The sequence below is a fragment of the Labrus bergylta genome, chromosome 3 (genome assembly GCF_963930695.1).
Source record: "Labrus bergylta chromosome 3, fLabBer1.1, whole genome shotgun sequence".
Lineage (NCBI taxonomy): Eukaryota > Metazoa > Chordata > Actinopteri > Labriformes > Labridae > Labrus > Labrus bergylta.
The window spans coordinates 35,891,844-35,918,719 of record NC_089197.1 but is presented as its reverse complement, the minus strand read 5'-3'; the positions used below and the strand labels follow the sequence as shown (position 1 = coordinate 35,918,719).

The 26,876-nt window shown below is 43.1% G+C and overlaps 1 protein-coding gene across 1 annotated transcript; it reads right to left on the bottom strand.

Moving 5' to 3' along the window:
- Positions 1-72: 72 nt before the first annotated feature.
- Positions 73-26,876, bottom strand: LOC109989619 (aggrecan core protein). Its single transcript, XM_065952358.1, has 20 exons — positions 26,864-26,876; positions 26,721-26,759; positions 21,264-21,355; positions 20,447-20,738; positions 19,949-20,123; positions 17,895-18,022; positions 17,339-17,632; positions 16,033-16,488; positions 15,737-15,911; positions 15,528-15,655; positions 13,876-14,169; positions 13,670-13,768; positions 12,216-13,487; positions 10,713-10,790; positions 8,907-9,020; positions 5,907-6,065; positions 5,742-5,824; positions 3,983-4,127; positions 3,337-3,519; positions 73-3,204 (listed from the first exon to the last, which is right to left on the bottom strand). The coding sequence occupies exons 1-20, from the start codon at positions 26,874-26,876 to the stop codon at positions 3,119-3,121; spliced, it is 4,305 nt and encodes a 1,434-aa protein (XP_065808430.1). The 3' UTR covers positions 73-3,118.

The following is a 26,876-nucleotide window of genomic DNA, read 5'->3' as shown; positions in this document are numbered from 1 at the left end:
GATCTCTGCCGCCATGACATCATCATGAACATATTTCTCTAAAGCTGCAGTTTGAACAGAAACCAGAGTCACTCCTGAATCAACCAAAGAGTCTTTATTCGGCATGAAAAGAGGTACAAACAAACATTCACAAACAAGACAAAATGATGAAATATATGAACAGCACGTTTGTCTGAAATCAGTATTTAAACTATGACGTAGCAGATTTTAAAGACTTCAGATGTGATGAAAGTTTGATTTGATACTGTCAACAAATTACTTGGTGAAAAGACCAAAACCAAGGATGTGTGCGTCTGCTTGTCGCTGCTGTTGGACGACTTTCAAAGAAGTCACAGAGAGAGTTCAAGGTGCTGAACCGAAGGACTCTTTACTTCATCTGTATTAACTTCTCTGATAAGACCATGTCTCCAATAAGGAGGATCAGGCTAGTCCAAACTGGTCAGTCCACACTTTTGTTCTTAGTTGTAGTCTTTTTTTTTTTTTTTTTTAAAGATTTATTTTGGGCTTTTCGTGCCTTTAATGCAGAGAGAGAACAGTGGACAGAGTCGGAAACCAGGGAGAGAGAGCGGGGAATGACATGCGGAAAGGGGCCATGGGTGGAAGCAAACCTGGGCCTACTGCTCAAGACGAGAGTCTCAATACATGGGACGTGCGCCCTAACCACTGCGCCACCAGCGCGCACCCAGTTGTAGTCTTTTCTTAACATAAAGTCATAGAACACATCATGAGTGAATAAACTGACGCAGTGTCTCAGTTCAGGGGCAGCATACTTTGAAGACAGAAAACGTCTTGTGACACAACAAAGGCTGTCTCCTTTCACAGGCGGTGGGGGGGCGGGGTGTAGAGTCATGTCCCAGTGTTGTGGCTAATTGCATGTAGCCTACCTTGCAGGAGAATACAAAAATGGGGGACATAATTTCTATGCGGCTGTACTTTGCATCCACCCTTACATCCTGTTCTGCCAGCACTCAATGCGAGCAAGCGTCAGCGACAAAATCAGCTTGAGTCTATTGTACTGTTGGAGTGTCCTAACTGCCCGCGAGTGACACAGCGCGATGGAGCGCGACGACCCATTTTAACCCTAACACCCCGTTTCTATTTTCCAAAGAAAGAGAGGGCTCTACACAGCTCTGACCCTCTCTCGCCTCACTCAGCACAGTATGTTACCTTGCTTTAATAAGTGGAGATAACCGTTTATTTAAAATATCCACATCTGTGATTGAAATGTTGACCTTTGACCTGTGTCAACACCTGAGCAAAACCTTTTTTCTGGCTGACCGCGAGCCGTTTATTGACGAGCTTCCAAGTGTTGTGATTTGAGTCAACAGCGCACAAAGCACAACACTTCAGTTTGTACCCCTTCAAAATAAAAGCACCAAACTTCAGTTTGTCCACCTTCAAAATAAAAGCACCAGATGTCGTGCTGTTTGCAAGGGGAAACAAAATTTCACAGAGCAGAGAATGAAAATATTTAACTGATGAAGTGTAACCCTAACCCCAATCTGTACCGTACCTCAGCATGTCTTTTTTAGTCCGCCTTGGTTTAAAATTTAATCAATTAATACATTTAATTTAAAACGGGGCGAACAAATGTGTCCTTTCCCCGGCCAACAAAGGATACATCCTGTGCATGCTTTGTATCCCAAGATTCATTGCACGCCAATTGAAATTGGACGACGACCTGCCAAGCTTCTGATATCTATATATGTCGATGATGCAGCTTTAAATGTTGGTTACTGGTCTCTGTCACAGCAGACGATACATTATTAAAGAACAAATGTAGAAATGAAATGAAAAACGGCTCTGCAACCTACTTGAGAACCACTACTTAAAAGGATGACACTCCTGAAATGAGACACAGGTGCAGCTTGTCTTTGGTTTATCAGGTGAGACGATGACAGGAGGCCCCGCCCCCAAACAAAACATTAAGATCACAACAGGCGAAGTTTCATACTGTCATGGAAACTGACACTTATCTTCTGTGGTTACACGACATAAGACACCTAAAGGGTCCATCACACACACACACACACACACACACACACACACACACACACACACACACACACTGTGTTCAGTGTGATGTTTAATCTGGTTGAAACACACTGTGGCTGTGTGTCATTAATAAATAAAGTTAATATCCGTTTACTCACGAGTGTAGTGTGTACCTCTGATCTGGTTTACAGTCCAATTAAACAACATAGTACTGTGAAACAAACATCAGACCATCCCAACATGTCTTCATTCTTACGTTAAAGCATCTTTTAATCCGGGATGAAAGGAGAAGATGATACACATCTGTGTGTGTCAGATGTGTATCATCGGTGATTAGCTTTGCTTAGCTTAGCTTACCAGAAAGACTGAGAACAATGGGAAACTGTTAGCCTGCCTTTGGCCAAATTTGAGAGAGAGGTAAACTTTGAGCTTTAAAGCAAACTTTACAAACATTTTGTCTCATGTTTGATACACAGAAGGATAGTTAAAGTGCAAATGTGTCAAAAAGACACAAATCGCACACAAACGGTTAGGGCGTCACATCTCTTATAAATGTCATGGCTCGGTTACCACCAACTCTCAGCAGACCCTAATTTTTCCACTGTGCAGAGTGCAGCTCCGTCAGTGTGAGAGTACAGCTTCATCAGTGTGAGAGTGCAGCTCCATCAGTGTGAGAGTGCACCTCCATCAGTGTGAGAGTACAGCTCCATCAGTGTGAGAGTGCACCTCCATCAGAGTGAGAGTGCAGCTCCGTCAGTGAGAGTGCAGCTCCGTCAGTGTGAGAGTGCAGCTCCGTCAGAGTGAGAGTGCACCTCCGTCAGTGTGAGAGTGCAGCTCCGTCAGAGTGAGAGTGCAGCTCCATCAGTAACTAAATGTCATCCAGTGATTGTTCGCAAACTTCTCCAAAACAATAAACCAGTTTAACCAGAACAAAAATCCTGTCGTCCAATCAGACGCTGCCTTCTATAAAACGTATTTTACAGCAACAAAGTTGTATGACATCACACACAACCCGATAAACTCAGAGCATAACAATATGTATATTATTTAAATATATTAAAAGTAGAGAAAAATCACATCAGCATGATGCAGCACCCTTCAACATTTTAACCCTTAAATCATCTTAAATATAAATGTTCTTATCATTTATTCCTGGTTTGAGTTTGTGTCTGCTCTCCTCCTCCTCCTGTGTTCTTCTTCTGGACTTCACTGCACAGGCAGATACACACACACACACACACACACACACACACACACACACACACACACACACACACACGTCAAAAATGTCTCCTGTGATCATCTGTCGCTGAGTTTTTTTAAATTAGTGTAAAAACTCACCGCCAGTACACTCCACCTGTGGAGTCTCCCACTGCCCGTCTGCTTTACAGCGGACCACAGGCAGGTGGCGCTGTCTGAAGCCCGGGTTACACTGATACCTGATGATGGAGTTCACAGGATACTCCTCCCTCCTGGTACCAAACATGTGGGTGTTCTCCACCTGAGGGGGGGCGCCGCATGACACTGAGGACAGAGCCAGAGAGAGAACAAAGGATATGATGTCACAGCGGCTTGACACAGCGAAGAAGGACAAACGCAAACAAAGAGACAACATGTGTGAATTCAAACCGGTGAATATGACGGACGTGGACGTAACAGCAAAGAAGAGAAAATATAATCAGAGTGAGGAAAAACACCAAGCGTATAAAGCTCGTTCTAAAACAAGGGTGAACCTTGTGTTGTCTTTTACCTGTGGACGTGGAGTTGATCTACTTCCTGTTGGACAGGCAGGTGACAAACACCGGCGGTTAGCTTGAGCTAGCATGCGTTAGCTTGCAGTGTAGCTACAAGCAGTAAACGTACACACTACGTCCTGCAGGGGACGGGCAACGGGAGCAAATGGGGGTTAAGTGTCTTGCCCAAGGACACATCGGACTTGACAGAGCTCAGAGAAGCTACAGTAACAGGATGTCATGTCTGGACGTACCTGGGCCTTTCTTGCAGGTAAACGGCAGGTGGTAGTCGCAGGGCACGTCGTTCCACTGACCGCTCTCGTTCCAGATCATCACCACACAATCCTCCACAGAGTGAAAGTAATCATCCGGCTGGTTGGGCATCCAGTTCTCATATTGCTGAGGAAGAGGAAGAAGAAGAGGAGGAGGAGGAGGAAGAAGAAGAAGAGGAGGAAGAGGAGGAGGCGGAGGAGGTCGAAGAGGAGGAGGAAGAAGAGAAAGAAGAGGAGGAGGAAGAGGAGGAAGAAGAAGAGGAGGAAGAGGAGGAGGCGGAGGAGGTGGAAGAGGAGGAGGAAGAAGAGAAAGAAGAGGACGAGGAAGAAGAGGAAGAGGAGGAAGAGGAGGAGGTAGAGGTTGAGAAAGGTTCAGTCAGTTTCTTCAGGTCTGAATCAGGGACGGTACAAGAGAGTCCAGTTCGTCAGCGTAGCTTCAGAGTTTCGTACAGAGACGATAAACAAATATTCCATCAACGAATCAGAAACGTTACGGCTCAAGTATTCGTGCTTTTGAATCAAAGCGGCTGCGTAGTGACCATTAATGTTCACATACTTTCCTATACACAAAGGAAGAGGAGGAGGAAGAAGAAGAAGAGGAGGAAGAGGAGGAAGAGGAGGAGGAGGAGGAAGAGGAGGAGGAGGAGAAGGAGGAGGAGGAGGAGGAGGAGGAGGAGGAAGAGGAATGAGAGGAAGAGGAGAGGAAGAGGAAGAGGAAGAGGAAGAAGAGGAGGAGGAGGAAGAGGAGGAGGAGGAGGAGTGGAGGAGGAGGAATGAGAGGAAGAGGAGGAGGAAGAGGAAGAGGAGGAGGAGGAAGAGGAATGAGAGGAAGAGGAGGAGGAGAGGAGGAGGTGGAAGCTCTCTGCTGTCTCTGCTGTCGCTATGCAACCCTACACTGCTCCTAGCCGTTTTATACATTTTGAATCTTGGGATGTATAGCATAATTTCAGAGGGCGTGCACCACCAACACTCAAACCCACCGAAGGATACACGAGGCTGATATCATCAAATGATCCTTTATCGTCCTTGTAAAATCGTCCAAGCCGACTAAATGCTGGAGGTAAAGGTGACTCTGGGAGAGCATTTCGTAAAACCAGGATAAAGGATCATTGGATTATGTGATAATGGAGCCTGAGGTTTAAGAGAGTTGAAGAATATTTAACTCAAGTGACGCCACCTATAATCCTGCTGAATGCAATGTGTGACAAAGAATCCCAGGTGGGATTGGCTATAATGGATCCACACGTGTTGGTCTCCCTGTATGACAGCAGACATCACTACATGCTCTCTCTGAGACCAGCTGCAGATAAGTAGATTTTATCCCATCTCTCCCCCTATCCCTTTTCAAGCCCGGCGCAGTCTAGGCCTGTGAAGGCTGTTTCATCATGAGCCGGGGATCCAGCCGAAGATTTCTGCCTTTTAATAAGGCAGTTTTTTCTTACCACTGTAACTTTTGCTGCTTTGCTAAAGTGTTCATGATGGATAGGCCGGGTCTTTGTAATATAGCAATATTGTAACCTATACCTGCTTTTTGTAACATAACAATGAGTAAGGTCTTTTACCTGCTTTTTGTAACATAACAATGAGTAAGGTCTTTTATCTGCTTTTTGTAACATAACAATGAGTAAGGTCTTTTTACCTGCTCTTTTGTAATATTAAAAGAAAACATTTGTTATGAGTTGACGCTATACAAATAAAAATTGACGGTTGATTGATCGAATTGAGTAGAAATCACACTCACCAGAGGAGTCCCGTCTGTCCATCTGAAGTCGTTCTCCATCGTCTTATCGTTCAGACCGATCCACTGGTAGTCCTGCACGTTCACTGTGGAGAGAAACACGTTTGATTGGACTCTTCACACCCTCTGTCTCTGTATTCATCAACACACACCACATGACACACTTACTGTTAACAAAGTGCTGCTCCTCGGGGGTGATGATGCTGACCAGGTGTGCGTTCAGGTCTCTGCAGCTCTGCTCTGCCTCCAGCCATGTCTGTCTGTCAGAGACGTGCAGGTAGCAGTTCCCCTGAAACTTAATCCAGCCGTCCTCACACAGCTGCTTATCTGCAGCCACGACACCAAACGTGTTAGCATTCTGAATGAACTAAATATTCTTTTATTTGGCTTTTACGGCTTTGACACTCTGAAATGGTCCTCAACATCTACTAATGGATATTAGGGCGAGCCTTAAATTGTAGAATCCTCAATGACTGGTTGGTCATAGCCTCAGTGTTTATTGTCTAACTGTACATAGATGTGTCTGTTTTAAATCATTCATGGCTCATAGCCTCTCTTGGTATAAATATCACCTTATTAGTACTTTTAATGCAGCTTTGAAAACCACTAGTACTTTAAATCACTCTCCTCGGTGTGCATGAAGAAATCACCCGGATTGATAGAGGCAGTTGATCCATGTTCAGAGTATTTCATTGGCTATAAGATATGTCAATCATCGGCACAGTCACGTTCAATTCTCCGTCAGAACAGGGGGAGGCACCTCCTTTAAACAAAGGCTCATTGGCTGTTAAAGGCTGTTATGAGGTGTCATCAAAAGGTCAGAGAAAAGTGAAGGTACATTTGAATCAGTCCGTGGATCTTTATGGATGTAACGTGTTTGGATTCAATCTTTCTCTGGATTTCAATCGTGAGGGCTCATTAAGGAGGATTATTACCAGAGTCAGAAGAATCAGGAGAGCTCAGTCAGTTTGTTTGTCGCAGGTCTGACAGATGTGTAGGTTGTGGCTGCTGTGGTGGTCTGTCCCACAGACACGGGGTCGTCAGTGTGTGTGCCTGCTGTATTGGTCGTGTGAAATATGGTTATAATGTCACATTAATTCAGACTGAATGAGTGGGACGAAGGATGGATCGAGTCCTATCATAGAATAAATTGTTATTTCAAATCTTAAAGACAGTTAATTGATGTGGTTAAACTTAAAGGAGAATGAGGATCAATGAGCACCAAAAAACCACCAAACAATAGACAACGAGCAAAATCTGTAAGTCCTTAGTCGGGGACAGGCCTAATGGATGGTAACACTAAAGCACAGCATGTGATGAGGAAAGGTCATTAGTGTTCATATCATTGAGTCTGCTGTCTGTGTTCTTATTGTGTGAGCAGATAGAGCTCCTTAGTGTTCATAACCTCTGTTCTGTTTGTGCAGTGAGTCAGGGAGGAACGCGTTTCTCTGCGACGCCATCAGTCTGTCTGAAACCATGTTTCCATCCTGACACACAAATAAACGTCTGCTCACAGAATGGAAAAGTCACAGTGAAGCTTCAGTTGAGCGGGGAGAGTCCCGCCCAACAGTGAGGTTGAGTGAATTTCCCATATTTTTCTTTGACGGTGACATTCAAAGGTCCTATTCATTCTGCTGCTCCAGGGAAATGTCTTTATTCCAACGGTCAGTTCACCCACATTACACCACTCAGCCAGTCACCAATCTTCTGTTTTATGAATGTGCAGGTATGACACACCTTCACCACATGTTCTCCTAGAGACATTAACTCTTTGAGTCAACTCAAAGTCCATCTAACATCTCAAGGACTTGGTCCGACTTGTGGCGGGCTGAAACCCAGCATGTGAGGTTCCCTGAACAGTCAGTGTATGACATGCTCCCAAATCCATCCAACCTAGTCTGCTGGGACAAAGTTTAGACCCCTTCTCCCTCTTTGTGTTCTGGGGCTGGACTCTGTCCATGCTGTCTGAAAGCCCTGGGAGAGTTCCACTCAAATCGGCACCATGACCAGATGCAAAAGAGGGTAATTGAGACCATCGGCTCATCCACAGCCTGATACAAACACCACAAACCAGCACAGCGAACCCCCCTTCATTAAACCCAGGTAGAAGACCAGAATGCAGAACTTCATGTACTCTGTGTCCTTTCACTGCTTTTATGGAAAGTTCATTGTGTTCCTAAGCCTGGCACAGATTGTACAGTTTTGGGCCATCCCAGTCAAATGATAATCAAGTATGGTCATGTGTTCCTCCGTTGTTCTGTGAGATTGGATCTGTAGCCATTGGCACTCCTTTATGCATCTCATCTCTCTTAATGCATGTAAGATGAATCATTTCGGTCATTTTTTTCCTTTAGATCCCGATATGAAATTATTTTCCCATCCCTGATTATATCTCCCAGACAATGAATGTTAGAACTCTGCCACCTAGTGTTGACCAATGGTTTGCCACCTGCTCCAAAAAACACACCATTATGCCAAATTCTTGCGCTGTAAGAGGACCAAAGATAGCCAGAGACTAATATCTGACGATCATCTCACATATGAATGCTTCTACAATCTACGTCAACTAACCAACCAATAGAAATGCAGCGTGAAACTTGGCACTGAGCAGTGCGCCGAGCTGTCAAAAGCGTATGCTAGCAATAACGTGACTTCTCTCAAGCTCTCTTTGTAACACTGGCATCCAAAGTTGGCCTCTTTTTCCTCACCACAACCGTGTCAACATTTCTTTATTCCTCCTCATTTTTCTTTTTATCTTTTCACTATGGTGAGAGCTCGCTTTCTACTGAGTGCCATGGCAACCTCAGCCACACTGATGATGCTGATGATGCTAATGACGCTGCATGTTGACTCGCCTTGCAGTCTACACTTCACAGGTACCTCATGGCACAGTGTCCATGCATGTGGTATAGAACATGTGGTACCAACATTATGATGGTAGGATTTGTTGTGATTGCAGTGAACTGATCCCCGAGTTAATCAAACAACCTTTTCTCTGATAGAAACACAAACACAGCTATATGTCGTCTTTCTTCATCTGCTAGGCAACCAGGTATCCTCTTCACTTCATTTGTACACAGCGAGATTGGATGTGCTCATTATGTATAGCATCATTTGTTTTTTCCAGAAGCTGCTGTTAGTGTTGATTAGCTGAAGCTGATGTCGTACCGATCTCACAGCGCTCCCCTCCGTAGCTTGGCAGGCATAAGCATTTGTAAGAGTCTGCGTTCTCCACACAGGTGGCTCCATTGGCACACGGGTTGGAATGGCACACATCTATCTCTGCAAGAAAGGGGGCGGGTGACACTACTGTATCAGCAAGGGATGTGTTGGTGGAAGGCGGGGGGGGGGGGGGGGGCTATCAGAAGTCAGGACTGAAGAGTTAGTAAAGATTCTGTCATTGCTGCAACCTCTTCTACTTACTGCACAGCGAATCATCAGACATGTTCTTTTTTATCTGATGAATCTTATTATCTGCCAGCCGCCATGTTACCACAGATTTAAACCTGCCGCTGCTGTCCACAGGAGGAATACATCGACGCAGCGGCCATCTTGGGGAGGGGTAGCCACAACTCCTAAAGACTGTAAGTCTAAGACAGCAGGAGGTCTCTACACAATTAAAATATTCATAACTTAATGAAATGTGAAGCAGATTGTTTTGTCACAATCGTCAGACATGAAGGTTTTTATTCTGAAATTTTCTCCCACCTCGCATGTTATTCCTCACTCTCTCTCCCTCTCTCTCTCTCTCCCAAGTTTCTGACTCTATCCTCTGTCCTATCTCTAAAATGAAGACATTAAAAGCCCCCAAATCTTTAAAAAAAAAAAAAGACTTAACTGAAGTCTGAAACGCTTTCAGGCGGACTACGTGGTGACTCAAGCGATGATGAACTTTCTGAAACTTTAGAGATAGCTATCTTATTATTGGTGTCATTGCTGTCTCATGTTTAGATGACTTTCTGCACCTGCTAAAAGGAGCAGAAAGGTTTCAGGGACCTTCGATTGGCACCAAAGGGCTCCAAACTGTTCCTGCTTTTTGTTGCTATAAATAAGTATCCTGACTTATAAATACATATCTGACGTTTTTGACAAAACAATGCACTTGGGAATTGAATCACATTTCATGAAGTAATGACTATTTTAATCGTGTTGCGACCTCCTGCTGTCATGGACTTTCATTCATTAGAAGCTGCAGCCACACCTGTCCAAGATGGCGGCCGCGTAGTCGCATCTCACAAGCTCATAAAGTGGCATCTCGGTGTTTATATCCATTTTAATGTTACCAGATGCGATTTATGAGATTTAATGCAATCAAATCAGACAATGAATGCAATAACATGTTTGTTTTCACCAAAGAGGACTGATAATTGTACGATCTGCAGTAAGTTCATGTTCAAATCTGTTTGAAGTTGCAGCGAAAGATTAGTAATACATGACATCCATATGATGGCAGAGGGCTCATATGGTGCTCGGTTCTTTAGCATGCAAACAGCAGAGCACAGGCGGCCTCCTGGCAGCAAACCAAAAACTACATACAGGCTGAAGACATTTTTCGTATCTCGTTTGACACTGACATCGAAGACACATTTTCAAACAAGCATCTCAACATTTAGTCTACCTCACAAACACAGAGACCGGGAATCAGACGGACAAAATGAGTCAAAGGAAATCAACAGATGAGAAACAAAACAGCCAAATCATGATACAAACACATCCGGGCAGGACAGCAGAGCGACAAAGAAGATGACAGTAGCTTTAATTCTACTGAATCAAATTCAACATCACAAACAGTCCAATATTGATCTGAAAAGATGATTAATTAATTAATGGGATGAACAACAACAATTTAAAACATGCAAACTCTTTAACAATACAAAAAAGAAGGAAACCAAACCAATCCTCTGAAAATAAAATACGATTTTTTAGGGAAATGAAAGGGAATGGGTCAGGTATAGCTGCTGTTTCTGGACTTACCATGGCAGTGAGGAACCCTGTCCTCTACTGTGCATGAAGAGTTTCCACAGGGGTTTGGTTCAGAGAGGTTAAAACCACCTGGAAACAAAGTAAGAACTATTCAAATAAAGCGCTGAAAAATGTTAAGGGCAAAAAACTGCAGTTCCGTAAATGGCCACTCTTGCAGTCTCCTGTCTCCTGCAGTGAGTCAGTCCCCATAGAGCCCCATGTTAAAATGTCCAACTTTACAGCTGCAGTTCCTCCAGTGTCCACTAGAGTCTGTCTCCTGCAGTGAGTCAGTCCCTATAGAGCCCCATGTTAAAATGTCCAACTTTACAGCTGCAGTTCCTCCAGTGTCCACTAGAGTCTGTCTCCTGCAGTGAGTCAGTCCCCATAGAGCCCCATGTTAAAATGTCCAACTTTACAGCTGCAGTTCCTCCAGTGTCCACTAGAGTCTGTCTCCAGCAGTGAGTCAGTCCCCATAGAGCCCCATGTTAAAATGTCCAACTTTACAGCTGCAGTTCCGCCACTGTCCACTAGAGTCTGTCTCCTGCAGTGAGTCAGTCCCCATATAGTCCCATGTTAAAATGTCCAACTTTACAGCAGATATAAACATGTTTACAGCCTGGTACTAATTCATGAGACATATTGTGCTGAGCTGCATGTATAAACACAAATACCACAAATTTTAACCCTGAATACTTCTGGCCAGCCTTCTGGTGAAAATTCTGCGTGAAGCTTTGCATCATTAGCTTGCCCTGTTAGCACAAGTCATTGTGACAATACCAGAGTAAGGAAGATTAGGGCGGCTATGGCTCAGTTAGTAGAGTTGTCTCCTCTCAACCAGAAGGTCAAGGGTTCAATCCTCAGCTGGGCAAGACACTTAACCCTGAATTGCCCCTGCTGCTTCAGTGGCGGTGTATGAATGGGATTAGTTACTTCTGATGGATGATACTACATAGTGATCACTACCATCAGTGTGTGAAAGGGTGTGAATGGGTGGGTGTGACATGCAGTGTAAAAGTGCTTTGAGTAGTTGGAAGACTAGAAAAGCACTATATAAGCTCAAGTCCATTTACCATTAGCCTGCTAATAACCAGAATGGAAATATGCTCCCATTCATTTTTGTGGAAGGAAAAAGCTTTAGAGTGCTGATGGGCTTTGTTTGAGCTGGAGTATTGTGATTACTCAAGTACTTGCAATTACTCAAGTTTTAAATTGCTGAAAATGCCCTTCCCAACTTTCTCCTTGCCTGTATAACATGCTCATCATTGTCATTAATAGTCTTCCATAAATATAATGAACCAGCATCACTTTGGCAAGCAGGTTGCTTCTTGTTGCTTAGAATGAGTCTGACTCCATTCATCACTGACTGTGTGACATGTGTAAGAACAGCTGAAGGCTGAACATATATGTGTTTACGATCCTAAAACTCTATCCTTCCAAAGTTTAATAGAAGTCATGTATTTGTTCATAACTTATGAAAGAAAATATTAAACTGTCACACAAAAATGGTTGACCAACCTTTAACTGAATCAGTTTCCGTATTACTGCCTGGGCTGTGAATGGAGGCTGGGGCAGCTAGGGTTGTAGGGGCAGCGAGTCCTGCTGCGAGTCCCGAGTCTCCAGAGGAAGATCCTGAAGACATCCCGCTGGCTGAGGACATGTGGTCGACTCCACCACCGGAGAAAAACCCACTGCTGCTTCCTTCTCCTTTGAACTCCATCGAACCCTGTCCAAGCTCCAGAGATGGTTTACTGTCTCTATCAGTTATAAAATCCCCTGACAAGAAGGTAACAGTGCCTTCCTCTCCGCTTGATGAGGACTCACTTCCAGACGCTTCTAATCCAGATGTTCCTGATCCTGACACTCCTGATCCAGATGTTCCTGATCCAGACCCTGACACGAAACTTGAGCTCTTGTATCCGGACAGAAATCCACCACCCCCTTGTCCAGAGCTGTAAAGTAAAAACCCAGAGGCCTCCTGCTCTCCAGAAGCAGACACTGAGAGGTCAGTAAACCATGAGCCCACAAAGTTTACACCTGAGAATCCAGAGTCCTCTCCAGAGGCTGACCCACTGAGATCCCCACTGAGACTCCCAGATCCTGAAAGGTCTCCAGAGCCACTGAACACCAGGAGGCCCCCACCAAGTTCATTCTCCCTGTAGGTTCTCAGGGCTGATGCATCAATCAAGTCACCATCTATAAATAAGATCTGAGACTCACCACTCCCTGATAGTCCACTTCCTGACAGTCCACTTCCTGAGTAGAGTCCTGATGAACCACTGAACTCAGAGAAGTCCTTGGTGGTGATGAACCCAGAGAAGTGTACAGAGCTGTCCAAAGAGGAGCCACTTTCTGCAGAACTGAAACCAGATCCAGACTGATCCCCACTACTACTGAGCACCCCAGATCCTGCTCCAGATGACGGGAGGATGAGGAGCTCTGTGCTCCCTTCTACAGCTTCCTGGAGTCCACCTGAACTAGATCCCTCTCCAGAGACAGCTCCTTCAGAACCAGAGAAAACCACAGTTAGGCCAGATGCGTCTCCACGGAGACCTGATCCAGATCCATATACGGGAGCATCACTACTGCTGAACCCTGAAGATCCACTGGGCAGACCAGAGCTCATACTGCCAGACCAGTCTATGGACGCAGACAGCTCTCCAGAACCAAACAGGTCTCCAGAGGTACCCCCCGAAGCATTATCAACTGCAGAGCCTGAGCCAAAGTCTGCTGAACCTGACCCAGACCCTGAAGACTCAACGGCGATAGGAGGAACGATGGAAGGTCCAGCTAAAGGGACATAGACATAAAAAGGTTAAGTAAGGGATAATGTACAGTGAAAGGGGTTGGTATAGTTGAGAATCAAGTATTTAACACAGCTGTGTCATAATTATAAATAATGAAATTATTCAGAAATAAATTGACATCTGAATAAGTAAGAACCTATTTGGATTATATGATGTATAACTTACCAGGCCTCAACAAATCAATAATGGATGTTTGCTTCAGGAGAGCCTTCTGGATATCTGTGATGTTCAGTCCAGTTTCATTAGCAATGAGTAGAATATCCACTAAAAGAATGAAACAAGTAGATGACAAATTAGATGACCTTAAGAAAACAAAAATGAAAGCGAATGAAACCTTAGGACAGGCTTCCTAGAAAAACGTCAGTGTTTACCTCTGAAACAGTACGCGTCATATCTGGACTCAGGTTCAGGGTAGCCTGTCTGGTTGGGGTGAGTGTACACCGTGTGAACTCCGGATTTCCCGCCTTCACACTCAGGACAGGGGCTGTTGATCGGATAGCGGACGCTTTTATCGGCAAGCCAGCCAGCACGACACTTATCAAAACCCATTTTCCATGCTGCATAGAGTTCTCCGATGGAGGCCAGCACAGCGTTGTGCTCCTGACAGCTGGAAGCTGCCTCGTTAAGGGTGAAACCCTCAGCTGAGCCCACATGGAAGACTTCCCCTGAGGAGCAGGAAAGGGTTCATATCAAGCTTAATTTACTTGACTACAGGCTCTTGATGGTTTGGCCCAAACTGTGTTGCCTTTTATCATTTTTAAATCAAATGGACAGCTCAGCCTATTAACTCTCAGAACTCTGGAACTCCATTCATAAAGCTTAAATAGATGTAAAATGTGTGACTAATTAAACACCATAACTGTAAAGATATTAAGCCAACAATGTAATTTACCAACTGTTTGCATTACATTGTTCTACATGTGTTCCTGTTCTTGCTTTTGGTGTCTTTGTTGGGATTGTGTTATTGCTTGTTTTTTTGTGTACCTGTGTATGGTGTGTACTGTTTAAATACCTGCTTGATTTTGCCTCTTCTGTTTTATACCCTTGTTTCTACACTCTATTCTAAAACACCTGAAGCTACTCCCCCATGTATCTTGGTATAATCATGGACATCACAGATACATTGGACGAACCAGATGCATTGTTTAAGTGTTTTAGCAAGCATGCCAGTTCTCAACACCACAGGAGGATTTTGAAAGGAAAAGAATTAAGATAGGGGAGAAAAGCGATAAAACAGAGAAAAAAAATAAGGAGAGAGTAAATAAATAGACATAAACTGTAGAGCAGAATCAGAAGCTTGTTGATAAGAGTTAGCCATATATGCTACTGAAATTCCCCCTCTGCTCACAGATTAACATTCACTAGACGTCTCTCTTTGCTGTCTTGATATTACTGCATTATCTGATGTGCATGATATGCATCCAAAGATACATGAAGGATTCATGGTTTTATTGTGCTATTGTTCAACCATATGGAAAGGCAACACTATGATGCAAAATAAAAACAATTGATAGTTCTCCTTAAAGGTCCAATCAGTGAGATGTTTAGTGAGTGAAATGATAAAGTGAGCTTAGTATATGATCAGACATTAAGGAAACATGCTATGTTGAAGTGCTGGCTTCTCTGACAACAATGCAGCAGCCAGTATGTCCTCCTTCTAACTTTAGATTCTGGTCCTGAATGCTCTGAAATTGGTTGGACCAGAGAAGGTAGGCGGTTTTAAGACACCCCCACACGGCAGTTTTGGACGCCACTCGGTTTGCCAGATATGACACCAGTTATCAGGTCAAACCAACAGGTGTTGCAGCGATGGAAGCGGGCAAGAGAAGTGGTTCAGATAGAAGTGATTGTTCCCAACCTAAAAAGAGAGAGACAGCTCTCTACAATGTTTAGAATTTAGACTGCAGTACCCATTTTAAACACAAGGTGTCAGAGTTACATATTGCTCCTTTAAATTCATTGAAGTTAAAGTAACAAGATCTTAGAAGAGATGATAATTCGACAGAATAAACTGTCTTCTTACCTTTGAGCCCATCGATGAAGCAGTACACATCATATCTTTCTTCTGCTGGCCTCAAACCATATGAGCGAACTCCAGGTTGATCCCCAAGATCTCCAGCACAGTTATCCCGAGGGGAAATAATTGGATACCTTGAAAAACAGAAACCATGGTGATGTGTTGTCCAGGAGATAAATCTCTCTACCTGCTCTAAAAATGCATTTTAGATTTACCTCACAGTCTGGTCCAGTAACCATCCTGCGTCATATTGGTGATATCCGGCCATATAGGATGCCTGTAGCTGCTGTGGGGAGGCGATGGAGGCTCCGACACTCCTACAAGCCAGCTGGGCCTCAACGAAGGTGAAGGCATAGCGTCTGGAGCCAGAGCGGTAAAGGAAGACCACACCTTTAACAAGATACAGCACATATGCTTGTGTGAAGGAGCAATTTTGTTGTGTTTTCTTCATGAGAAACCATGACTGGACTTTACATGTAATCAAAATGTGAGTTTCAGTTCTATCACTGACCAGTAAGAGGCATCACAGGGCCTGTGCTGGGCTGAAGGTCCATGTTTGGTCTGGTGGTGGCTGCCTCTATCAGGTCAGTGACAAAGTCTGTTACGTTTGTCTGCTGTGGCAGCTCTGATGGCAGTTCTGTTGGCCGTCTCGTTGTTAGCGCTGACTTTGTTGGCAACTCTGTCGGCAGGTTTGTTGTTAGCTCTGTTGGAAGCTCTGTCAGTAGGTTTGTTGTTAGCTTTGCAGGAAGCTCTGTCGGCAGGTTTGTTGTTAGCTCTGTTGACAGCTTGGTTGTGCTCTCTGTGAACGGGAAGTCGATGTTGGGACGAAGAGTCTCCAGCTCTCCGACCGCCTCGCTCTCTTTGGTGGTCTTTGTTAAGAAGACCTCAGTGCTTTGTATCACTGTGGTAAAGCTGACAGTGCCACTGCCTTCTTCTTCAGAACCTGAACCCTCCTCATCAGGAGACTCTGGATGTGATTTAAGGGAAAGAGTAGAAGATCCCACAGAACTTTTGGTTAATTTAGGTTTTTCCTCCAGAAGTGACAATGTATGAGTCCACTGCAAGAACCTTGTGTGGAAATTGTGAAAAAAAGATTGAACTGTGGCCACTTAACCTGCACAAATAAGATATTAAAAACAGTCTATTTGTAAAAGAAGCTGACAAAGATGATATATCTTCCAAACAGAGATGTAGACAAATTTGAAATAGTCAACGTCTACGTTGATGACACAATGCTGTTTCTGACAGTAAAGCTCAGCTCTGCTTTGAAACTCTGTGCTCTAAAGAACTGTCTCACATGAAGAAAGAACTGAAGAAAGAACTGAAGAAAGAACGGTCTCACATATATATGACAGATTGATCTCAGTGTGAAATCAAACTGAGAAATCAGGTATCCTAACCATGGACCATGATAAGTTCCATCCTGGCAAACAGTCCTCTATTGGTTCAGTTTTAGAGAAAGTTGGAGTCTGATCTCTGACTGTAACGTCATATTTGAGACACAAACCAACAAAGTCATCCAGTCATACTACTGCCGACTCATGAAATCTGCAAGAATATAATAGATACTGAGTTTTTGAGACTGGAAAGGTTTATTATTACTATTGAATGGCCATCTGTAGAAGTGTTTTAATTTGTATAAATCAAAAATCTGTGAATGGATTCAACACTCTCCTCAAATCTTAACATTTCGTCCCTGGTTCTGTTAGTCTTTGCTTACTTGGACCAGTGTTCAGTGTTTGTGTAGGAAGAGGTAAATGTCCGAGCACAGAAAATCACCTTCACTACCTTTGATGTCTGTCTAAATATGATCTTACCTGTGTAGCAGAAGGCATCGTAGCGGGACTCAGAGCGTGGGTATCCTGTCTGGTTGTTGTGGAGGTAAACAGTCCTCACCCCCAGTAGACCCCCTCCACACTGTGGCCGGCGAACATTGATGGGGTATCTGACGCTCCGGTCTCCCAGCCAACCAGCGTTACACACATCCATCCCTCCCTGCCAGGCCAGGTAGAGCTGACCCGTATTGGCCAGCTGAGCTCCTTGAGCCAAGCATGCCACTGCCGCCTCAGAGAAGGTGAACTTTTCAGCAGAAGCAGTGTGGAACACTCTGCCTGTACCAGAACCGAGAGGATGAGAAAAATGATGAATCAATGAGCTTCAGATACTGAATGTGTTTAGTGTCATATACCTGAAGAAGAAGATAGGCCCGCACACTTGCTCACATGCCACAAAAAAGGTTTTTATTAATCACAACGTTTCGGCCAGAGGTCTTCTTCAGGTGATAAAGATATCTTCTTCCTCAGTTTGCTGTTTTTGCTCTGTTCTTCACCTACGTGATGTGCATATAACTACCTCCCTTTTCTAGTGTCATACCTGTCATCTTCTGAGCGAAGCAGTAGACATCATAGGTCTCATTGAGGTCTCTGACTCCGTAGGTCCTCATACCGGGCACTTCTTCTTTGTCCCCATAGCAGTTCACCCGGGGATCATGGATTGGGTACCTTGAAATGAAAACAACCTTTGGTGTCTTTACAATGAGAAACTATTCAGTAGGTACTGAGTGATTTATGAAAGTTCTCTAATCACAAACTGATAGCTAACATTGCTGCTGTACAGACTCTTTTACAAACACCAGGTATCTGAGCTCCTTTTCACCATATCAATATTTGTCTCCTGGCTGTCGTGTTGTCTTTGTCTCCCTGCTGACTGATCCTCAGATCGGGATCCTTCGCAAATAATACTTTTTGAACAAACACACTCTGACAAATGTGTCTTTAAATCTTTATCTTTTTGGGCTGGATTGTAAAACTGTATTAAAACATATGAAAACGGAGTCATTCTTTCACAGACTTCAGCATGTTAGAGCTAAAAATATCTCATCAGACTTCCACTTTCTAATCAGAACATTTTTTCTCCCTGATGTTTTAACAATATGGATAAACAATATGTTACTCCGATAACTGACAGTAATATTTGTCTCTATGCAGATGATACTGCTCCACTGTACAACAAGATGTTGAGAACCTCAAACTTTCTTTCAACACTTTTAAGAATGTATTTATCAGCCTTGAACTTGAACACCAGCAGAACCAATTCAAGCTTATTTTTTCAAATGAATAAATCTAACACAGAGAGAAGGTCAGAAGATTGTAAATCTGCTAAATATACCTTCAAGGACTAATGGTGACACAATATGCAATTCCAAGTGTGCTGTGTTTGCAGGTACTTTTACACTGCATACTTTAAAAACTAGAAACTGTATTTTGCTTGGATCAAACTGCTTGCTGTCAGCCTCACGAATAATGACTGTGCAAACTTCCCTGCTCTGACACGCCGGCGGGCCATATTGCCATCAAGCACTCCCCGAGGACTGTGACGTCATAAGATATGTGCACAGGCCCCGTTCAGAGCGGGGCTGATAATTGAACAGGTGGTTTGTTGCCATTATCGTCAGACTTTTCTGGAGTCGTGCGTACATGAAACCGTGAGTTTTATGGTTTTCAGTTATGTAGGATATTACCTATAAGTTGTTTGCATTTGCAGGATTGTTTATTTATCTTAAAGTCGTTATTTGTTATTTGTTGACTGGTTCATCAGAAGGTAAATGCCGGTAATTAGTCTATACTTGAAACTTATGAAAGAGTTGTACTGAAGTCTGCTCACATTTGTAACAGTGATACAGACATATTGTGTGCATATTGTAGCAGTGTTACCGTGCTATACCGTTTAAAGTGTTAATTGCCCTTAATTGTGTGACTGAAGTGCCATATTTGATAACATGTGCTGTATTACAGCCCCTGCTGGACATTGTGCAGAAGTGTTTTAATCATGTGTAAATGCCTGGAATTTTCAGTTTTTTTTAAAGTTGTCTATTAATCTTTTGCTTATAAGGAGTAAGTCATTGATAATATATTTTGTTTCTTTGTTTGTGTTCTCTTTACAAAACCACGCTTATACAATCGCTCTTGTTCAATGACAATTGTACCCTCTTTGGACATCATTAAAGATTGTTGATGAAACTCCTGGATTGCTGCAGTCTTTCTAACCGAAGACTTAGGCCAGACTTGTATATGCCAGCATACTAATAATATCTTTCATTAACGCTCACTGGACTTTGAATACTGCACCTTTTGTACACTTTCTGTTTTTATATTTTTTATACTCTATTATATATTTGTAATTACTTCTTATATCTTATTTTGTTTAAGATTTTGCTATTTTTGCTTTATTTCCTTTGCTAACTGTTTTTGCACCAAAACACCAAGACAAAGTCCTTGTATGTGTAAATGTACTTGGCAATATAAAAACAATTCTGATTTTGATTCTGATTGAATTGTAATTGTAAAGAGTGTTTGTGTTATGTGTGTGTGTCCCCTGCACCAAACTGTGTTTAATTAGAGCTGCTGTGCATCAGTTGTCACACTGACCGGACTGTGTGGTCGGAGAGCCAGCCGGCGTCACATTGATGGAATCCATCATTGAACGTCGCCTGCAGCTGTTCAGGTGAAGCTATGACGGCGCTGTTCAGGCTGCACGCTGCCTCCGCCTTCTCAAAAGTCAGACTGTAGCGCCCCATGATGGCACGATAATGAAACACCAAACCTACAGACATAAAAACAGGCTTCAGTTTTCCTGGGAATGAGATAATTAAGCATTTTACCGACCACACACAGACAGCAGTCAGAGAGGATCTAAAAGGTCAAACATTTATGTCAGGCCCCGATTGGTGGCCACACCTACATTAAATTGGTACCAATACAGGGAAGATCAATTATGAGGCCTGTTATAACAAGGGCTGTCAAATGTTCAAAATGTTCAATAGATTAATTGCTAAATTTCAATAGTTAATGTTTGAAAATCCATTATTTTGCATTTAAAAATAAAAAGTGTTAGAATTAGCATGTGTCTGTGGTACGTTTTCATACCTTGAACCTGCACATGGACGATGTCATGGTTGTCCTCAATGCCGTGTTGGACCTCACAGCAGTAAAATCCAGAGTCACTGGACCGCAGCTCAGAGATCCTGATGGTGGCGTCTGTTGGGGTCCCCGGGTAGCCCACCAGGTGGACTCTGTCCAGGTAGCTCTCTGTGATACGCACTCGTCCCTCCAAGGCCACCAGGACGGTCGTGACCTTCTCTTTAGTGACCAGACTCCATTTGATGCGGTGAGAGAAGAGGGTGATGGGGGGGGCTCCGGGGTCAGGGACAGTGTGGTCCTACGTAGTAACAACATGACCTTTAACCTCCTGTTTGTATCCTGTGTTTACTCAGTATAACCACAACATCTGATTAAAGGTATTATAACTTAAACAGGTGTTCTTTACCCAATCAGAACCTCTCCAGCTGTTAACCAAGAAAAACTAATCAAGTCCATGGTCACAATGTTCGCAGTCATTAAAGCATTGAATTGGAAACTGATGACATCACTAAAGAGGCGATATCTGCTCGCATGTTCTGATCAGAATCAGCTTCATCTCGTCATGCTCACACTCACAGCCAGACGTCAGCAAACGTGCTCTCTATGTACAAACATTAAGTTTTAAAGAACGTCGCCTGTTTACCTGCTGCAGATACAAGAAAACATGAGGCTAAAAGATCATCTGTAAGGAGGCTAAAAGGCTCAACAGAGTCTAAGAGTTAAATGGAATTCAACCAGGTTAATATTTGACTGATGAACATTAAAACATTAATAGCTAACTTAAAATATCTACATGCTGCAGGTGATGTTCATTACTCCTCACCTCAATGTAACACGGCAGTACCAACGCTCCCCCCAGTAGGGGGCGCTGTGGCTCCTCCAGTGGGATGCTCACACTCAGCACATCCTCTGGGTCTGTCAAAGAGAAACAACATCATGGTTTTAATAATAATAATAAAGATCATAATATTGACTTGAATCTGTAGACTGTGTATGATGTCATATATATTATATCTATGACGATGACCACACTTCTATCATCCATCCACCAACCATCCATTCATCCATCATCTATCCATCCATCCATCATCACCCATCCATCATCCATCCATCCATCCATTCATCCATCCATCATCTATCTATCAATCCATCCATCCATCCATCCATCCATCCATCATCTATCATCCATCCATCATCCATCCATCCATTCATCCATCCATCATCTATCCATTCATCATCTATCATCCATCCATCCATCCATCCATCATCTATCATCCATCCATCATCTATCCATCCATCCATCCATCCATCCATCCATCCATCCATCATCTATCATCCATCCATCCATCCATTCATCCATCCATCAACTATCCATTCATCATCTATCATCCATCCATCCGTCATCTATCATCCATCCATCATCTATCATCCATCCATCATCTATCATCCATCCATCCATCCATCCGTCATCTATCATCCATCCATCATCTATCCATCCATCCATCCATCCATCCATCCATCCATCCATCCATCCATCATCTATTCATCCATCCATCCATCCACCCATCCATCCATCCATCATCTATCCATCCCTCCATCCATCATTCATCCTCCATCATCTATCCATTCATCATGCATTAGGGTTACGTACTGCTATGTACTACGGGTGAGCGTATTGCATAATTTCCTGTTCTGTTCTCCACTGTACTGTGTTGTTCAGTTCTGATTGTTCGAGCTAAAAGCTTAATTGTTAATTCTGCCTAGTTTCTTGCTAAACCTGCTAAACAGTTTTGTTTATTTTAGCTACCTACTCTTAGCCTAGCTTAGCAGTTAGCTTTATTTACAATGGCTTCTTTTTCTGCCTCTCCCTCTCCTGCTCTCTCCTGCTCTACGTGTCAGATGTTAAGTTACTCCTCGTCCTCCTTTAGTGATAATGACATTAGCTTTGGAGGCGAGGGTGTCTGAGTTAGAGAGATGGCTCCGCACCACTGAGTCAGAGCCATATGCAGCAGTAGTTAGTCAGCCACCTGTAGCCAGTGTGGGCCGACATAACTTGGCTTCCCCCCCGGTAGCTCCCGAGCAAGACACACCCGCTGAGAATAAAACTCTGATTATTGGAGACGACACACCCGCGACACACCCGCTGAGAATAAAACTCTGATTATTGGAGACTCCATAGTCCGAAACGTGAAGCTAGTGAAGTCAGCGGGCATAGTTAGGTGTATACCCGGGGCCAGAGCGGGCGACATCGCATCTCATTTAAAGTTGCTGACGAAGACTAAAGGTAGATTTGATACAATCGTAATTCATGTCGGCACTAATGACTCCCGACTACGCTTCATAGATAACTGGCAGTCTTTTTGGGGAAAACCTGGTCTGCTAGCTAGAGACGGCATCCATCCCACTTTGGACGGTGCAGCTCTATTATCTAGAAACATAGCAGAGGTTATTAGTCCAAAACCTTGACAACAACACAGAGTTCAGACCAGGAGGCAGAGCTGCAGTCTTACACGCTTCTCTGCGCCTCCCTTAGATCTGTCTCCCAGTCACTATAGCTGTAATTCTGAATCTAACTGTAATTATACTATAGGTACTGTGTCTGTCCCCTGGCCCAGACCCGTTTTTATAAGTCATCCAAACATAGAAAAAAAAGGCGTAAATTGTCAAAATCTCATTAGAATTAAAACTACGAATACGATTTTGCAATAAAATCAGAAAATTCACTGCAGACTTTTGAACATTAGGTCCTTGGCATCCAAATCTCTTTTAGTGAATGATCTGATATCAGATCAGCATATTGATTTACTTTGTTTAACTGAAACCTGGCTGTGTCGAGATGAATATGTTAGTTTAAATGAATCCACTCCTCCCAGTCATTTTAACACTCATATACCTCGAGACACTGGACGAGGTGGTGGAGTAGCAGCTATTTTTAATTCTAGTCTTCTAGTTAACCCTCGACCAAAGCTGAATTTTTCTTCTTTTGAAAGCCTTATTCTTAGTCTTTCACATCCAGTCTCAAGAACCTTTCAGCCAGTTCTAGTTGTTGTAGTTTACTGGCCGATGTTCTGAATTTCTATCTGAATTTGCAGAATTTTTATCAAATGTAGTCCTTAGCAATGATAGAATAATTGTCGTAGGTGACTTCAATATCCATGTGGCTGTTGATCTTACCAGGATTATCTCTGCTTAACAAAAATGTGCTCTCTAATAGTTTATCTGATAGTGCTGTAGCCAAATTTAAGGAAGCTATTTCAGCTGCTTTTGATTCAGTACCGTGTTTCGACCCAGTTGGAAACTCTTGTCATAGCTTTACACATCAGTTTGTTGATAGTGCAGTGGATTCACTGAGAGTTACTCTTGATTCGATTGCTCCCCTAAAACAGAAGGTTATCAAACTGCAGAGACTAGCTCCATGGTTCAACTCAGAAACCCGTACTCTAAAACAAACATCGCAAAATTTTGAAAGAATATGGCGCTCTACCAAAACGGTAGAATCTCATTTATTCTGGCAGGATAGTCATAATAAATATATGAAGAATCTACGTCATGCTCGAGCTGCCTACTACTCCTCTCTAATCGAGGAAAACAAAAGCAATCCTAGATACCTTTTCAGCACTGTAGCCAGGCTGACAAAGAGTCATAGCGCCATTGAGCCTTGTATTCCTTTAGCCCTCGGCAGTAATGATTTCCTGAGCTTTTTCAACAACAGAATTCTAGACATCAGAGACAAAATTGGTAACCTTCTGCCCTTACTTGGTGCAGATACCTCTGATCTGGCAGAAAGAGTTCTAGGACCTGATATTAAACTTGACTGTTTTTCTCCAATCGACCTTTCAGAACTAAATTCAATTATTTCTGCATCGAAACCGTCAACCTGTCTTTAGACCCAATCCCAACCAAGCTGTTTAAGGAAGTCTTTCCCTTAGTTAGCAACTCTATATTAGATATGATCAATATGTCTTTACTGGCAGGCTATGTACCACAGTCATTTAAAGTAGGGGTAATCAAACCTCTACTTAAAAAACCTACTCTAGATTCAGGAACTCTAGCTAACTATAGGCCTATATCCAACCTTCCTTTTATCTCAAAGATCCTGGAGAAAGTAGTAGCTAATCAGCTGTGTGACTTTCTCCATGACAACAGTTTATTTGAGGAGTTTCAGTCAGGATTTAGAGTCCACCATAGCACTGAGACTGCACTAGTTAAAGTTACAAATGATTTACTTCTAGCTTCAGACAGGGGGCTTCTCTCTGTGCTCGTCTTGTTGGATCTTAGTGCTGCTTTTGACACTATTGACCATCAAATCCTATTACACAGACTAGAACATTAACTTGGAATTACAGGGACTGCTTTAAGTTGGTTTGAATCCTACTTATCAGATCGATCTCAGTTTGTACATGTTAATGATAAGTCCTCTATGCACACCAAAGTTAGCCATGGAGTGCCACAAGGTTCAGTGCTTGGACCAATTCTCTTTACATTATATATGCTTCCTCTGGGAAATATTATGAGGAAACACTCCATACAGTTTCATTGTTATGCAGATGATACTCAGCTTTATGTATCAATGAAGCCCGATGGCACCAGTCAGTTATGTAAGCTAGAAACGAGCCTTAAGGACGTTAGGACCTGGATGACTATACATTTTTTGCTACTTATCTCAGACAAGACTGAAGTTATTGTGCTAGGCCCTAAAAACCTCAGAGAGACTTTTTCTAGTGATATGACTGTTCTTAATGACATCAGCCTGGCATCTAGAACCACTGTTAGGAATCAGGCAAATTTCAAGAACAGCCTATTTTCACCTTCGTAATATATCTAAGATCACTCATATTCTGTCACAAAAGGATGCAGAAAAACTAGTTCAGGCATTTGTTACCTCCAGGTTGGATTATTGTAATTCTCTTTTGTCAGGGTGCTCTGGTAAGTCTCTAAAGACTCTTCAACTAGTCCAGAACACTGCAGCTGACTAGAACTAGGAAAAGGGACCACCCTACTCCTGTGTTGGCTTCTCTGCACTGGCTCCCTATAAAATCTAGAATAGAATTCAAGATCCTTCTTCTCACTTACAAAGCTCTAAATGGCCAGGCACCATCTTATCTTAAGGAGCTACTAGTGCCGTACTACCCTTCGGGAACATTACGGTCCCAGAATGCAGGCCTGCTAGTGGTACCTACAGTCTCTAAATGTACTATGAGAGGTAAAGCCTTCAGTTATCAGGCTCCTCTCCTCTGGAATCATCTTCCAGCCGGGGTCCGGGAGGCAGACAAAGTCTGTATTTTTAAGAATAGACTTGATAAAGCTTATAGTTAGGGCTGGTGGTGGTGTAGACCAGCTCCTAGTTATGCTGCTACAGGCTTAGACTACCGGGGGAACTGGCACCTTGAGCTCCTCTCTCTCTCTCTCTCTCTCTCTCTCTCTCTCTCTTTCTCTGTGCATATACAGTATATCATATAACTGCATGTATCTATCTGTCACTAACCACCTACTTTCCTGGGAGCTCTTGGGCTCTTTTAGGCTCCTCGAGATCGTTGGTTGACGGCCTGCCAGAACAACCCTGATCTATCAATCAATCCATCCATCCATCCATCATCTATCTATCCGTTCATCCCTCCATCATTTATCCATCCATCCACCCATCCATCATCTATCTATCCGTCCATCCCTCCATCATTTATCCATCCATCCACCCATCCATCCATCCATCCATCTATCCATCCATCCATTATCTATCTATCATCCATCATCTATCCATCCATCCATCCATCATCTATCTATCCATCCATTATCTATCCAACAATCATCTATCCATCCATCCATCCATCCATCATCTATCCATCCATCATTTATCCATCCATCCATCAGCTATCCATCCATCAGCTATCTTTAAGAAAAAGATAAGAACGAGTCCATCAAAAATCACATTTGCAATCGTACATGTGTTTGTGCAGTCCGGCAGTACATGTGTTTGTGCAGTCACTCCCAATGTTGTTAATGTAATTGTGCTATCTAGACAGAGGGGAGGAGTTTGCCTGCAATAGTAGTTTATAACAATAAATAACCCAATATCAGATTTTCAAGGACCTCTATTTTAGTACCATGGTATCAAACAGGATGATGGTGACGTGGTATTGTTTCATCTGTACTAAAACCATATCAAAGTTTGAATTCTGGTATCGCTGGTCTAACCCCAAATATGACATGATGCTTTTGGCCATACAAGGTGTGGAACACATCATAAAACTTCAGAGATGAACTTCATTAAAAACTTTCTCACCCATGAAGGAGTGCTCGTCGTACATGTAGTCCAACGAGGCTGAGAAGACGTGTAGACACGCAGACAGAAACACAATCCACCTCAGCATGTTCAACCTGAAATCCAAGAGAAGAGTGAGTGAGATATCAGTTATTAGGATTTACCTGAGCGGTGCAT